The 16,677-nt window shown below is 41.3% G+C and overlaps 1 protein-coding gene across 3 annotated transcripts in view; it reads right to left on the bottom strand.

The window, feature by feature from the left end:
- Positions 1–16,677, bottom strand: part of GPATCH2L (G-patch domain containing 2 like) — a 29,681-nt gene that overhangs the window by 4,715 nt on the left and 8,289 nt on the right. For 2 of the 3 annotated variants that reach the window (XM_010225023.2, XM_088529305.1), the window contains exons 3-8: positions 15,300–15,476; positions 14,640–14,719; positions 12,531–12,598; positions 11,588–11,642; positions 9,541–9,626; positions 591–682 (exon numbers count right to left, since the gene is read on the bottom strand). In XM_010225023.2, coding sequence (XP_010223325.1) covers positions 591–682; positions 9,541–9,626; positions 11,588–11,642; positions 12,531–12,598; positions 14,640–14,719; positions 15,300–15,476 — 558 coding nt within the window. Of the gene's footprint in view, positions 1–590; positions 683–9,540; positions 9,627–11,587; positions 11,643–11,694; positions 11,735–12,530; positions 12,599–14,639; positions 14,720–15,299; positions 15,477–16,677 lie in introns of all 3 variants that reach the window. The other variant, XM_088529303.1, reaches the window with a different exon arrangement.

The following is a 16,677-nucleotide window of genomic DNA, read 5'->3' as shown; positions in this document are numbered from 1 at the left end:
GAAGAAAGAAAAGAGTCTGTTCATTCGTAACACTAAAATGACTCCATGGGAGTAGGTCTCTTCACCCAGGGACCATACAAGAACCTGCCAGCCCAGAGATCTCCCCTGAATGGCAGGAACACAGACTACACTGATAACCTCCTTACTGCCTGGTAGTGCATAATTTAAGAATTATGCAAATAACACCTTGTGAAGAAATAATTTTCCACTGCACAGTGAAGCACTGTACAAACTTACCACAACCGCATTACCAAAGATTTGTTTAGTAAGCAATTTCTGATATTGTGCAAAAAATAGTTTCAAATGAAGGCACTTCTGGTAATACAGACTAGCTTCCAATTATTCGCCACCCTCTTAGAAGCTTAAAAATTACTAGTGAAGACATCGATATCAAGACAGAAATTGTGTGTAAAGAGTATTATGCTGGAAGATAAATTCTCCAGTTTGCTAACCCCATTTCTTCAAGGCTTGAATGTTGAGTTTAATTTAAAAAAAGAAACAAAAAACAACAACAACAACAAAAACACCACACACACACACACCACAACACCGGAATATGACTTTATGCACACAGAATAAATTCAGACTACCTGAAGTTGGGCTGGAAATGGAGGCTGCAGCTGGCTTTCGTTTCCTCTTGATATCCCTTGAGCACGGTGGTCCCAGGTGTACATTTGCTTGTCTGCAGGGAAATTAAAACGACAAACTAAAATCTGCTCCAATATCATCTCCCTTGAAAGGTCAAAAACCCTCCAACTCCCTCTGTTGCCTTCTCTCATAGGGAAGGTGAATCAAAAGCTTCCTAGGTAAACTTTGTTCAAACTCTTCATTAACATACTATTATGCTCCCACTTCTTTTAGAGCTCCCAAACACAAACTAATCACAACACTTATCTCGGAGACTTTAAAGGATCTGGTTTTGTATTTACTTTAAGTAATTCTTTGTATAAATAAGGTCGTGATCAAACAGCGTTATGATAAATGACCCACCATTATTGCTACACAGACCTTATAAACATCCGCAAAATTGTTAGTTGTAGCAATTAAGCAACCCTTACTTCTTTATTAGAAAGTTATTTTAGAACATACTTAGAAACGTAGAATAATCTTATGATGCACATACATTTCAAATATCCATGCACATTATCTTCACTACAACAGCAGAGTACATAAACTTAGTTTGGAATGCAAAACATGTGGCTTCAAAATGATAATTTCCTTATAGAAGTGCAATGAAAACTGCCTCATCTGGCTTTTGGTAATACAGCCTTCCTCCACTAGTAAACAGTCCAGTGAGCTCAACTGTTAAGTCTGAAGCCTAATGACAACTCCTTCAGTTTAACAGTCTGCCAATTCAGAAGAAATATTTCTTGATGGGGACCGGATTGAATAAATATTCCTCCAAATTACAGAGGTAGAAACAAGTGAAGTTTAATTCAGAGAAGACTGTCTTGGCAGCATTCCAGAGAATCACCTCCAACACAATCCATAATGAATAGGAATGCAGAATTTAGCACTGATGTTGGGGTTTAAATCCCTGTTTTGTCCACAACAGCAGAAAGTCTTTGGCAAGTTGTTCTGTTTCTCTCATCTGCATCTGATGTGCAGAATGCAGAACTGCAGGTCAGATAAAATCTCTTAAAGACTGTGAGGTCTTTACATGGTGCAAAGATTGGAACCATATAAATTCTGAAGATCAAGTGATTTAATGATTCTATACCATTAAGGCCAGCTATTTCTATAGCTGTTCTTTTCAGAAAGTTTAACAAACATTTATCAAGTGCTCATATCTTGCTCAAGGCATTTTAATAATATAATTTAAAACATAAAATTTATGCAAAAGCAAAATTTGCTGTTGTAGCTATACAGGACTGTGTACGGTGCACAGAAAATCCCACAACACTAAAAATTGTTTGAATACTACCTAGTCTGTTTGCTTACTTGCATTAAACACAGTAACAAGAAGAAGAAAGAAAAGGCAAAACAAAGTATCTAGTATTTTGCACTTTCAAATAAAATTCAAAACTTTTACAAGAAGTCTGCAAGATGTGTCATCTTAACCCAACATTAAAGAATAGCAGAAATTTAAATTTTTTGAAATTAAGTTTCACTGAGGGCTAGTATTTCAAATCCTTCATTTTGGGGATCACATATTAATGGCACTAGAGACAGAAGTCTCCTGAAAAGATAAACTAAAGGTTTTCAGAAATACCAGACACACACAAATCTCATGCCTTTAAATAACATATATAGAGAACAGTTTAGTCAAAAACTGCTTTTATACAAGATTATGAGTAGCTATATATTCTTCTAGCGCAGTTCTGCCATGTATTCTGAAATATCTAGGCACACATAATCCAAGGAAAATAGGCTCAATCAAGTGTAACTTCAGTTCTGTATTTTGCCTTAGTGATATATGATTAGATCACTAACTAGATGACTACATAATTATATATAATAATCCAACTCTTTTCTTCATTCAATAATAAAAAGGCTTACTTTCTAATTTTGTGTGCTTACACCAACATCAGACAGTTGATCCTTAGTAGAGGATCACTATTATTTTCAAGTGACTTAATGCAATTTGCCCCACTGACAAAAATAACAGCTACACGAACAGTTCCTGGTTTTCAGACCCATGCACAAACCACATCTATCTTTGCCACAGAATTACACAGGAAAAAGAAAAAACAAAATAGAGCAAAAGATTCTCAAAATCCCTTTCTGTAGTGAAAATAAAACCAAGATATTCTCCAGATGGAAACTTGTAGCAAGGATGCTGCGTCTAGCAGCCCTGCCTCTAACACAAAAGCCTCAGAGGTCATAAATTGCCCCTGTAACATGTATTTCATTCGGGTTTATCCCTTATTGATCACCCACAGTCCAGAGAGTAAATCAGGAACCTATTGATTACTCACTAGCTCCGACTAACCTGGTGGTAAAAGTGTCATTTTCAAGTGGCTGGTGCACTTTACAGGCACCATAAATCTGCAGAGGGGCACGTGCCAGGTGGTGCACACGAGCCTTGGCAGAGGCAGCACGCAGGACAGCAGACGTCACAGGGCACGCACAGCACGGGGATTTGAGGTGCAACACACGAAACAGGCATTGTTGCTAGGTATCGAGCACTTCAATCTAATTTTCTAATTGCTGGCTAGCATATGGGTGCACTATAATAAGTGAGAGTTAAGAGTTAATTCCAGCTTAGCAGCAGATTCCTAGAAACAGCATCAACAAGAAAGCCAGATAATGGGCAGGTACAACATAACACTAGAGCAATCAACAGGTCAAACTGCAAAAATCTTGTAGATTCCAACCACAGGATAGTTTTTCTGCCAAAACTGGATTTTAACAATTCCTTTGAACAGCTTAGAAATAATTCAGAAGTATGTTAAATGAGGCTGAGAGGAAACAGGAAGCTAAAATAAACATGAGTCCATTGTTACAAGCTTTTCTGTGAAGAAATCAGAGGTAGAGAGCTTTACGGGATGAAAGAGACGCCTAAACTGAGAAATTGGGACCATTCTTACTTTGTCCTCACTTTCAATCCTTCCAGACTTCTTTGCTTTCTTCGCTGTTGCACAAACAACAGAAGGAAAATAACTGTATGATTACTTCTAAGCTAGGGCTGGTGGATCATAAAAAGAAAGCAGCGCTCAATCACACTTGAATATTTGGATCTGCTAGGTGACCAGAGCCTAATGCAAAAAACTGCTGTAATGTCCAGAGGGGACTGGAATGCTACTCTGAGAAGAGGAAAAGCAGAACACACCTGTACAGAAAGAGCAGAATCTGAAGTGCAGGTACCCTGATAACTGCAATATATCCAGCTCACACAGAGGAAGCGCTGCAGCCTCTCGTTGCCAGAAGTTAGCAAATGAAAAATTACATACCTATCAAAAAATGGCTTTATATGAAAAAAACTACAGTTACTTTCTGACAGTGATGATTTTTTTAATCACAAGTGAAGAATTATCCAGGAAATATAAATGTATCTTTCATTCATAACACATTACTTGAGGTGCCTGATTCTGCATACTGTTCAACTGGAGAAAAAGCAGGGTTTACTGGGCATAAAGCTGGGATTCATTGCTGCCCTCTAAGGAGACAAATTGAGCAACATTTTCTTTCTCACTCTTGTTCCCTTATTCTCACATAGATATTCTATGGCTTTTTTATATTATTAAACAGACTGTAACTGCATATTCTGGACAGCTGACAGACACTCATGCTGAGCTACAGGGGCCTAAGAGAAGTTTGCCACTGTCTCATCTACCATGGGGTTAAAATAGAAAATTGTAGGGTTTATGATTGGCAAACAGTATCATCTGTGGGAGATGGAATATAGAGCACAGACAGACACCAGGTCACAAGAACCTGCCTAAACACAGCCAGGTCCCTCAACCCTACACAGCCTATAAAACAAAGTCTAGATTGTAAAAATATACCCAGGTTCCCAAAACACAGGCTAAAAAACACCGTATTCTCGTGGCAGAGGCCTCTGAAAAGACTCTCCAAAGAGGACTGTGACACTTAAGTCTTTGGCCCTCTTAGAAGCAGAAACACATACATTACACACCTAGAAGTATATGTCCCTCACTGTAACCTCACATCATCCAATCCAGTTTCTCTGCTGATGATCTTTTATTCCAACGCTATCCTCGCAAGCGGCGCCCTTGGATTGTGTAGTGAGAGGTGGCCATAAATCTACCAATGTACAAACAAGAGGTGCTATTATTCTCATTTAAAGTAAATGTTCAGAGACAGCCTTCTAACAAGCATCCTGCTACTAAAGCTGCCCATAACCCAGCTGTTGTTGTGATGCTGCATTCCCACCAAACATAGGCCAAATGAAAGGTTCTTTTTCTGAGCCCTGAGGTGTTACCTGAGGCTGTTTATGGCAGCTTCAAAGGTCAAAATTAATAGTGAGAGGAGGCTCCCTCCTCCTCTTTGAAACTGTACAGCAGCTGGGCACTGCAGTCTGATCTGCACATCACATGTGTAAATCAGTACAACTTGCTCATCCAATCTGCAGGCAGAGCTCCCATGGTTCTTGCTATCACATTGGATAGCAGATTTTTTTCTCCGAGTGGCAATGCCTCACTGGAGAGCTTCTAGAGAACATCTTAAGGAAAAATTTCTTAACAGCGAGGGTGACAGAGCACTGGAACAGGCTGCCCAGAGAGGTTGTGGAGTCTCCTTCTCTGGAGATCTTCAAAACCCGCTTGGATGCAGTCCTGTGCCACGTGCTCTAGGTGTCCCTGCGTGTGCAGGGGGGCTGGACTAGATGATCTCTAGAGGTCCCTTCCAACCCTAAGCATTCTATGATTCTATGATCTTCAGCTTCCAGCAGGTCAGTTCATTTCTTAAACCATCTGAATCTCACAGGCCCTCATTAGGTAGCAGTTAGTTCCCCAAACATTGCAATGATGCAGCAATTCGATCCCTACAGGTCTGCGTGTGACAAACAAGTGAATTCACTTTGCTTCTATTTTCCCCAAGTAAAGCTTCTAGACAGAGGATGCATTACCATATATTTTGATTTACATTTTCATATTGAATCTGCTAAAAAGTGCTAAAAAGAATCCTTGTATCTGATAAGCCTGATGAATATATAGACTTGATGATGGCAACATACTTCATAGGGGAAGAAAAGGAAGGTAAGCAAACAATTCTGAAGAGGAATTTATTTTTCATATAGAGAATTAGGACTCATGAAAATGGATCATGAGGCCCCAAGCAACCACATGTGACACTAACTTGATAGCTGCTGCTCACAGCACAGCAGAATTTAAATCCTCAGCTGATAAACTACCAAATTTTAGCAAAAGACAACTTGAAAGTGCTCCAGCTAAATGGAAAGAGTTAAGAAGGACTGTGAGACAGATGGCTAAAGCAGGTGAAATCAAAGATAATTCCATATAGAGAGCTTTCAAGAAGATGAAAACATGTGGAAAGGTTGAATAGAAGAAGCTGAATACTGTTCTGGTCAAATGGGACTACATGAAATTCTGAACACTAGTTCACTCCTTCAGCTAACTCAGGAAAAGACTGACATTTGCAGGCAGTCACACACATTTGGGTAAGAGGCAAAAATGTCAGAGCCACTGCACAGACTGAAAAAAAAAAAAAGAAGAAGATTTAGACATGTACATATTTCTAGAACTAGAATTACAGACATCCAAGTCTTTTCAGTCTAACAGCACCAATTCCAGGGTGTGGAGCAACTGGCAGTTTACTAGGAACCGACCACCTACCCTTTAGATTTCTATGCCATGTTCCTGGCCAGATGTGAGACCTTCCTTCTAAATTCTGTTAAATACTACATTTAAGTTTAACATTAATTGACAGCACGTGCCAGATGATCTTCTTTAGGATTCAGCTAAATAGCTCAGAGGTCCCACTTAATTCTTAAAAACTGCATCTTCAAAATCTGCTTGCCATCCCACTAGGCACTTATGTCCGCTTTTCGTGTGTCTTCCAGTAAGAACATTCAGTTGAGTTTTTCACCCCTTACTCTTATTTCCAGCACTACACACACAGTAAACATTAGGGACATTTTATCTTCTATCTTCCTGTTTTATTCTATCTTTTACACAAGCCCAAATTGAAGGGAACATTGGCTCTAAGCATTTCTGAAATTCTCACCCTGCCTCAAGGGAAGAACTTTCCTTTGAGGGAATCAACAATACATAGCATCTTCCCATTGATAAAGCCGTGGGATTTCCAAAACCAAAACTAAATATTCTGCCTTGAGCCTTGACAAAGTCTTCTTAAACAGAAGCAGTTTCAAAAGAAAACAGAATTCTGCTCAATCCCCTTCTACTAGGGTGGCAACTAGGTAGAGGGGAAAGAGAAGGATCGCTTGGTCTGTCCATGCAAGTCTCTATTTGCTTGCTTTTAACAGCCTGCATTGTCAAGCAGAAACCTTAACAGACAAGACATGATTAGCAAATGCTTTGTGCTCTTAAAGGAGAGTAATTATAGGCATGTGAAAAAAGGGAAGAGATCCCTGAGGTACTCTTCCTTGTATGCCTCCCAAGAGGCAGCAGAGCCATTAAAAATTCCATGATGAAGAGAAAAAACAGCCTGGGAACAGCCAGGAGGCAATACAGCAAATTAATACACCAGCTGTCCCTCGGGAAGACTGCAAGAAAGCAGGAAACTCTCCTCGCTTCACAAAATAAAATTACACCACTAATGATAACAGTCACCACACACACAAAACTGCTTCTAATGATGGGTGTGAAATTCCCAGTGCTGTGCATACACTTTGAATGAAATCTCTTCTCATCACAGACATAAACCAAAAAAGGTAATCTTGGTAGCATACAATTTATCTGGCCTTTCAAATAAGACTTCCCAAGGAACCCTCCTCGCAGAACCTGCTCCTTGACACCAGAAAGCCTTTCTTGAACACCCTGGCTCAATGCTTGGCATTCTGGCCAGCAGTTCTGTTTACACGGTTACCAGCCATGCACTGCACTGCTAGATGAACTGGACCAAAATCTAGAGAGGCAAAAAAAGCATTTTCATGGCAGAGAACAGATTCCACATCATAACTCCACTGGACTCATTTGAAATAACATTATTTAAAGAGGACAAGAAACTAAGCACAAGGAAGTGCTCAGGTTGAAACTGGTTGCCCACAACACCAAGATGGGCTCTTCTCTATTGCATTTCACATCATTCTCAGGGCATTAGTGCTTCTTTTCCTACCTCATTCAGAGCAGTTTCTGAGTGAAGTTTCTACAGGATGAGATGCAAGCTGTTAAGGAGATTAGTAAACCACCAAATATTAGAATTTAATCAGTTCACAGAAAAGGAGGAAGATTTTAAGTGGGGCAATGGATAAAGAGAGCTCAGAGAGACCATTTGAACCTCCTGCAATAAATGAGAAAAGAGACTGCTAGCGGACTTGGATCGTGAGGCATTAAAGAACAAGTATTGTGAAGAGAATGTTTCTGCGAAGGAAGAAGTCTCCTTTTTTGCTGTTGGCAGCGTCTTTACCTAAGGCAAGTACCTTGCATTGAAGAGTTCAATCCTAACCATAATTTTCCCCTCATAAAAATTCTAGAGCATATTTCACACTGTAATAGGAACCACTTTACCTATAACTACAGGTCTCTCAAAATGCAGCCAATTCTGGGATAGGACAAACAACATGGCTGACAACTCATCAGGAATTATGTTGGTCAAGACATCAGCCAACTGGTCCTTAGAAGGAACCAAGCATATCCACCAGTTGCTAGACATAAGTAACAAAAACAAGCAGTCACTATGATCACCCCAGCTTCAGGAATCCCTTGTTCAACTAAACCGCAAGCAGTAGCTCTGAAAAAAGCCTCCACAGATTACCACAGAGGTAAAGACTTGGGCCTGTATGAATTTGTAAACACGAGCTGACCAGCTATGTGTTCCGGCAGACTGAATGGAGAAGAGCTGGTGCCACCTGGAGCTTGGGTAGAACTTGGCATGACATTCAAGGCACAAGAAAGGACAGGTTCACTCCAATTGAAGAGACCAACCTTCTCGTTTTCCAAGAGGAAAAATACCCAAATTGGGGCAGAAGCACAAAAAGGAAGCAACATGCTGATGCACAGGCTTCTGAGTTCTTTACATTTTCTCACAGCTGATTTTCTACAAACTGGTTTTTTTGTTTTGTTTTTTTTCCGGCTACAGCAGCATGAGGTCGTGGTGCGACATCACAGAATTCCCACAGAAGCCAGCGGGAGGAGAGGTTTGCTGAGTGGGTGCCAAACTTTCCTTCAGACACATACAACCTCAGTACATTTTTCATGCTCTATTTGCTAATTAACAAGTGAAAGAAAACCATGAAGTTGAAAGTCCAGACGGCTCTTTCAGATTAAGTCCTTCTACAAGAATATAAACAGAATACCCCAGGCAAGGCTTTGTCTCCTTCTACTTTAAAGCTCAAGGGCACCTTACCTTTGGATAGTCACCTGCAGCGCAGGAGCTGGAGGCGCCTCCAGGGGACTTGCATTTAATTTAGAATTAGTCAACACCAGGTACCCAAATAGCATTATTAACCCCAACTGTACAGACTCAAATATCTTGACGGTTGGCCAGTCCAGACCTCAATTTCTACTGCAGCAATATACAGAGATATCAAGCCATTGGAGGTCATACCAGATCACTGTTTTAGGCACTCAGGACCCCAAAAAGGCCTCACTATCTCACCCACACCAGCTTGCCAGCAGCTTCCTTCTCTTCTTGTTCTGAATCTAATACCCAGCACCACCACTATGCATATTTACAATCACGTAGCAGAGTAGCAGGGATTCACTGCACAACACACAACAGATCACATTTATTCCTGAAACGCAGCGTGTTCCACCTAACATACACTGTTTCATACAGTGTAAGTACTTAGTGCACAGAGACTGCTTTACACTCAGGTTGAACACAGGCCTCCCGTGTTCACCAGGGAAAGCACATTAACTTCCAGGCCTGTGAGTACTTTACTAACTGCGGAGCACTACTGAAGACAACCCCCAGAGAGCAAAGCAAGGGAGTTACCTGGCAGTGCAGTGTGCTGGTGAGCATCTTCGGTGGGAAGCATCAGCAAGCATATCCAGAGAGTACAGAGGAGATAATGGATTGAACTGGAAAGTCAAGAGAGTTTATTTAAGCAAAGTGTTAAAAGAAACAGTCTCCATACACACCTGTTAAGGTCTATGCCTTATAGGTGTTCATACAGTATATGGAGAACTTTCCAAAACATCGAAGGGTGAGACTGACTTCAGAAGAAAAGCTGGCATAGCACATAACAGCAATAACCAACCCTCTTCTCAGAACAGGCAGCCCTACAAGCATACTCCTCTTTCATGAATCTCACATTACCACAAATGCAAGTAGACCAAGAGCATCCTCAAAGAGCTCCACTACTGTACACTATGAGCAAGTCTGCTTCCCTTTGAGGAAGCTTCTTGACCATCTTCACATTGAAAAGTCGCTGGTACGAATGGTACAAGCACAAAATGTTTCAATGTGTGACTGTGGGGAATGTATCTCGGAGATTTCCAGGAGACTCAGGCCTACCAGGCTCAGTCCATAATGAGCTTCCAATTCATTACATAGGAAGTTAACTGTACACCACTCCTCCCCCTCCTTTTGCAAGTTCTTTCCCTGCAAACTGCTTAAAAGGAATTTCTGAAACTGTGTTTGGTCAGAATAATTTCAGATACTGGACAATTTCTGAGACCAGCAAGGCTGAACAAGACAGGTCATTGTGGAAGATGCAGTTCTTAAAGATACATATATATATATATATATATATATTTATATATATATATATATATATATATATATATATATATTTTTTTTTTTAAAGGAACAGGACAGAAATGGATTCATCTATTCAACCAATATAAGCATTGGCTACCTTACTCAATTGCCAAATACAAAGTTCATTCTCATAGCTGCTATTGGATGCCTGCAATGCATCCCCATTCACCATCACCTCTTTATAATTCACACAACTGGCAGGAAATTCAGTTCCATCTACTTTGCAAGGTGCCACACCAATCTCCAGAACCCATGTTCTTGTATTACTCGGCTCACTGATGCATTTTAAAAAGGATAAATGAATAAACCACAGCTGTAGAAGGACTCATCATAAATACTATCTGCAAATCTAGAAGTTGGTACTAGGCCATTGTGTTCAAACTTTGACAGAAAGTGAGGCACTTTGTGCCATACAGTTTCTGTTATCAGGGAGCTCTTCCTCTAACTGGACTCTGGACTGTTGGCTTATCAGGGAAATAACACTTCAGCTGGAAAGTAGGGAAGAATCACCAACAATCCTTTGTAGCTGATGCAAGCTCATTTGAGAAAAACAAAAGCACTTACTTTTGTCATTTTAAAGCTTACTGTAACTATCATTCATCTCTTCAGCAGTATACAAGCACTATAGGAACTGCTGCCACCTGAAGGGAATGGCTTTTAACTCTAAAATTCACAAACCAAAAAGCAACTTATAATTGAACAGGAGGGAGTGTGCATGGCTGAACAGTTACAACATGACAGCTCAACTGGAAAATGATTTTGCTTGCTGGTATCAAGAAGATGAGCTCTCTCTCAAGTGAAAAAGTTTCCTGACACTTAACCTATGCAAGACTTAGTGGACACCACCTAGTAAGGTAGAAGTCCATATGCAAGAGCCTCAGTGAGTTAAAAGAGCAGCTATTTCACTTACTTGTCACTTCTTACATTCCCCTGGTACAGTTGCTATTTAATTACAATCAGCTCACCAGTTTTTCCCTTCTCAGTTAATCAGATTATCAGGCAAAAGTCTGAGCCAGACAAAGCAAAACAAAAGCATCTAAAAAGAGTTCCCATTCTTATAGAATTTTGTGAGGCCAAAGCTCTCCTGTCAAGAGAATTAACCTTCCATATCCTCTGGATACACCAGAGGAAGACTGGAACAAGACTGACACAGGGAGATAAACAAAAGGGGTTCTTGGGCTATTCAGTCCAAATAGACAATATAGTGCTTGAGAGACAGGTTGCTTTCAAAGCCCAGAGACATCAGTTACCAAAACAAGAAGGGACAGGGCTGCCTTACCTCACGTGCACAGGCCACAGTGTGGGGGAAATCAGAGGCTGGCACTTTGTTCTTTCTAGAGAGAAGGAAACCAAGAAAATAAAAAAGGTAGAGCAGTGTCAGCTTACCTGGTTGCGATCTCTCTTCCCCATGGATGGTAACCAAAAACTGGAAGAAGGCAGAGTAGAAAGGCGAAGTGGGAGCAAAACCAAGGAAGAAAGGAATAAGGGAAAAGATAGTTGTGGGTAGGGAAAGAAGGAGAAGGGAGGAACAAAAATGGAGGGAGAAGAAGAGAGATTAAGCACCAACAGGACTCATAGTAAAAACAACAAATTTCAGATCCAGGGAAGAAATATGGATGTCATGAGCTGGTGAAGGCTGAACCCACTAAATTACAGGTGAGAGGAGCCTCCCTTACCTAGTAAACACCCCAACATGAACAGCATTAGAGGACCCCAGGGACAGACGGCATATTTCTGGTGCCAAGTATAATTATAATACACAAATTGGCAAAGGAGATGTAGAACATCAATGACGGAGAAGGTAATTTCGCGGCTGCCTTGTCAGTAAAATTTCTGCTATTGGGGCACATGCCCACAGTGTGTCTCCACATAGAAACTTTTTAAAAACTAACAGAAAGAGCTCTTCTCATGACTGATGGGAGAGCCATAGTTATAGTGTGAAGGTATATGATAAGGAAAGAGAAAATAAAAAGATGACTGGAAACAGAAAGGCTTTTGTGCACTGCCACACACACCGGGGCAACCTTAACACTGGGGAAAGTCAGCAAATGCAAATAAAATAGTGGAGAAACCATCACTAAAGGGGCGGGTCCTATTCAGCAGGTTACTGCATTCTTAAATTATCGTAAAGCTTTTCATTCCCTCCAGACCCAGAAAGGAAGGGGACCCCAGAGTTCTTCCACCCCTCCCAAAGTCCTACACCACAACTGTAAGGGCCTTACTCTTTCTGGCGAGGGTCACTAACAATATGACCTAACCTCTCGGTGCCCAGTGTGCTCACGGAGGTCTCCTGAAACACAAAGACAGGTAAAAAGTTGCAGATTCTTATGTAGTGAGCAGACATAACAGCTTCTTGCTGCCAGTTAGAAGACAACTTTTACCCTCATCCTTTCCTTCCAAACCCACACTCAGCTAAACTTACCTACCTTCTCATTTTAGAACTTCAGGTAATTAAACTGATTAAACTAGTAAGAATGCAGGAGAATGGCATGTTTTTCTATTTGCTGGGCAAGTTTGCTGCCATTTTAGTGGCACTGGCAAAGGGCTGCACCAAGGACTGGATGAGTACATGGTATGGCTCACAAAGGTGCAGTTCAGAACACAGGAACGGGCAAAGCAGCGCTTACCCACAGGCTGCTGCAGCCAGCTGGGCCAGAAACAGGCCAAGGGGTGAGACATCACATCACCCCACCAATAAAACCTAGGATTGTTTCCCTCACAAACAGAAGGCAACTCCTCTAATCAAAGGAGGGGATTCACCAAGCACAGAAGAACAAAACTAAGAAAGTAAGCATGGAACTTGTGCTTTCTGAAGGCAACAGTGCAGGATAATTTCTCTAACAACTCAACAAAAAAGGTACATCCCAGGAGAAAGGACTTGCTCTGGTGTGGGAGTGCACTTCTCTCAGCAAGACGCTGCTCCGTTCATGCGCCTGTACAATGTACTCCCACAGCCTGAAGCACCAGCTGCTCATATCTGCACAGCAACTACCTCGAAGAAAGGAATGTACTTTGTGGTGTGTCTGAAGATGAGGGTAAAAGGCTTTAACAGGTAAGATTCTTCATAGCTTGTACCAGGCTACATAGGCAAAACACACACAAAGTCTGGGGGAGGTAGTAGCAGCAGGGGTGAAAAATGGGCTATTTGTTACAGCAGGAAAATTACTAACTTAAAGTGCCGTAATGTTTAAATTTACGGTTTATTACTGTGTAAATTACAAGCCATACTTTTGGTAATTAGCAGCTTGCTGGCGGGGAGCTCTGAATGAAACTCATTATTTATGATTACAATTTAGAGATGGGGAAGGGGGAGCAGTGACCTCCGCTGCAAATGACAAAGATCCCTTTAAGGTGATGAAGATGAATTAAACAAGTAAATATTATCCTTCTCATTTGGATCATTAGAGGTGCTGCCAAGAGGCCCAGTCACTTGCATGTGGCCTGAGGAGCCATACCCAAAGCTGATCTCTTGCCAGCTGAGGACTCATATTTTAAACACTGGTTATAACTAAGCAAGGTGACTAGAAGGAAGAAGGGGCAAATAAGGAGCTTTCAGGTGTGACTGAAGAGAAGCAGGAAAGTGCACTTCTCTAGCCCCCAGCCTCCTCTTACACCTCTCTCTAACAAAGACTCTCTAAAGGCAGCCACTTCAGAATATACACAAACACCATCAAGAGCACATCCCAATTAAAGTAAAATCCAACTCAGCCAAAACCTTCCTTCTTAGAAACATCCTTCATAATGAACAGCACTTTCCACTCCAACATCCAGCCATGACCTTTTCCCCACCTAAGTAGGCTTCTGCCAAATCTCCAAACAGGAGTAGGACTAACATTTCTTTCCTCTTTGCACCAAATCCTTCTGTCACTAAAAGGAAGCTGACAAAGCCACCTTCCTCTGCTGCCACTCATACCACACTGCTGTGTGGTAACATTTTTATGCCTGTAAAATCTGATCTTCCTTGACCTTTGAGTCAGCTCTCGGGCCTCGCAGTCTCAGATTAGAAGCACGCACAAGTGTCCTGTCATCATTACTTTCCCCCATATTCTACCTAAAGCTTCCTGCTATTTATGTTCTCTACCAATCAGTCTCATACAACCTTCCACACCTCTTTTAGCAATGATCAATTGTATTTGCCATTCAAAATGTTCCTTAAGGTCCACTTTGTCACTGAATCAGCTTCAGGCATTCAAAGCAGTTAAGCAAAACAGAGAGCATGTGCAAGGACCACTTTCTACAGAAATCAATTCACTTGCTAACTTACTTAGAACACTACCTCAGGACTGATCTACACTGTAAATATAAATTTATCATCTTGCAAAATGGAATACCTTGCCAACAAGTCTCCTGCGACCTTTTCGGAGACAACGGGCAGCAGCTCCTGGCAGGCGATTGAGACGAGCATGAAACCCTGAAAAGAAAAACCAAGAAAAGGGAAAGCAGTGAGATTCTGACTGACAAAACATCCAAGAAAGGGAAATGGTTAGGTAGACACAGTGCAGGATCGAGATCAAATTTTGTATACAGCCATGCCTTATTTAGTTTCTGCTCAAATCAGATCTTGTCTCAATCTGCAAGAAGCAGATAATTTATTCATTCAATGTATTTATAAATGAAATAGAAACATATTAAAAGAGGGAAATAAAAAAACAAGAAGAAAAAAGATTCAAGAACTAGGGCAGCTGATGTGAGGATAATGATTATTTCAGGATCATCTCCACTTGTGCAGATATTTCGAATCATGATTTTATTGCACTACAGACAAACAACAAAAAGTTTATAAAACCCAAGCACATAAATGTCATATCCACATCTTTCCATTGCAAAGGTAGGACAAAACACATGAAGAAAGGTCATTAGTAACAGGAAAAAAAAACAAAAGCTCCACACACACCACTAACATCGGTTTAAGTTGCAGTGCCTATGAACAATATCTACTCTTGGCATCATGTCAGAGTTCAACGACAGGCTGCCTTCCTTACAGAGCTCACCTCTCTGAGCTGGCCGTGAGGGCAAAAGAAACGTGGAGTCTGAGAGCTTGTCCAGGCCCGAGTCAAGCCGCTCCACGTCAGATCGGTGGTCAGCTCCCCACTTGGGGAGAAAGTTGGGGACAGTGAATCCTGGGACACATTCTCCTTCATAAAACCAATCACTCTGCTCATCATCTCCTAAAGAAATAGAATGGAATTATCTGCAAGAAACACAACATGCTCCAAGACTGCCCCACAAAGTACCATAGGTGGGCATTTTCAGACGAGGTAAAACAGCTGAGATCTCATTAGGAAATCCTTCCTAAACATCCTTATATATATATTCTGTTTCAATGATCTGCAATAACTATAGGGCTTCACCAACCTTAATGCTTTACACTAACCAACGCATCCGTCTGCAGAATTTCCCTACAGAACAAAGCCCTCTTTATACACCTGCCTAGGGCAGCTGCATCACTCTGTTATGGCTGCATCTCATCAACCTTAGCCTAGTGCTGCGTGGTGTCTAACATACAGCTCTTTCTCTGAAGTAATTACCATCACAGAGGTAGAGCCCAATCATTTGGCACATGTTACAGGCCACCACAGGAGAGACCTCTCAACAGCAGAAGACAAGGCTCACGAGGCAAGCAGGAGGAACACACTCTCTCATGACACAGATTCCTAGTCTCAAAACTGAGCATCTTACAGGGAAAAAAAAAAAAAGGCACACGAGTAATCAAAATGGTCACTCAGAGCGTAACTACTAACCATGCTGTCAGTCTGGCTCTATTAAAATGCCTTAGAGTCTATCAGAACCACGAAGCTCCTGCAAAGCTAGTGCAGTAGCAAAAGAAATCTCCATAAAGCAGAGCCACGGTAATTAATACAGTTGCAGTCTAACGCTGACCTGCATCAGACATTTTTTATGGTAAAACAGCCTGGCAGAAATCCCCCAAGGGCAGTATCAGGCAAGCAGATCCAGATAGATTAAGCTCTTTTGCATCTGAGCTGAAAAATAGCCCCATGTACTTACAAGTTATTTCACCTTGCCTTAAAAACTACTGTCCTGCATGACTTCTGGGAAACATAAGCACCCCATTTACTCTCCTTTCTCAGCTCACAATATCCCTGTCCAAACTCCATTATACCTGCAGGCCAAAAGACCAAAACACCTCGCTCCAGTGAGGGCAATGCAATTTTATACATAACAGAAAGAGCAGCTCAGACAGAGCCTCAACCCCAAAACAACTCCGACCAGCAACAGGTGGGACTGCCAGCTTCATACCAAAGTTTTGATGCTGCCTTTGACTTCTGTGATATGTCACCTTATCTTGCTGCTTCCAATAAATACTTCTTAAAATACAGAGAATCCTACCTACTTTTGTTAGATTAAAAC

This window comes from Tinamus guttatus, unplaced genomic scaffold, assembly GCF_059628265.1.
Source record: "Tinamus guttatus ecotype Peru unplaced genomic scaffold, ASM5962826v1 Tinamus_guttatus_pri_ptg000327l, whole genome shotgun sequence".
In the NCBI taxonomy this organism is placed as follows: Eukaryota; Metazoa; Chordata; class Aves; order Tinamiformes; family Tinamidae; genus Tinamus; species Tinamus guttatus.
The sequence above is the reverse complement of the archived record's forward strand: the minus strand, read 5'-3'. Positions and strand labels throughout refer to the sequence as shown.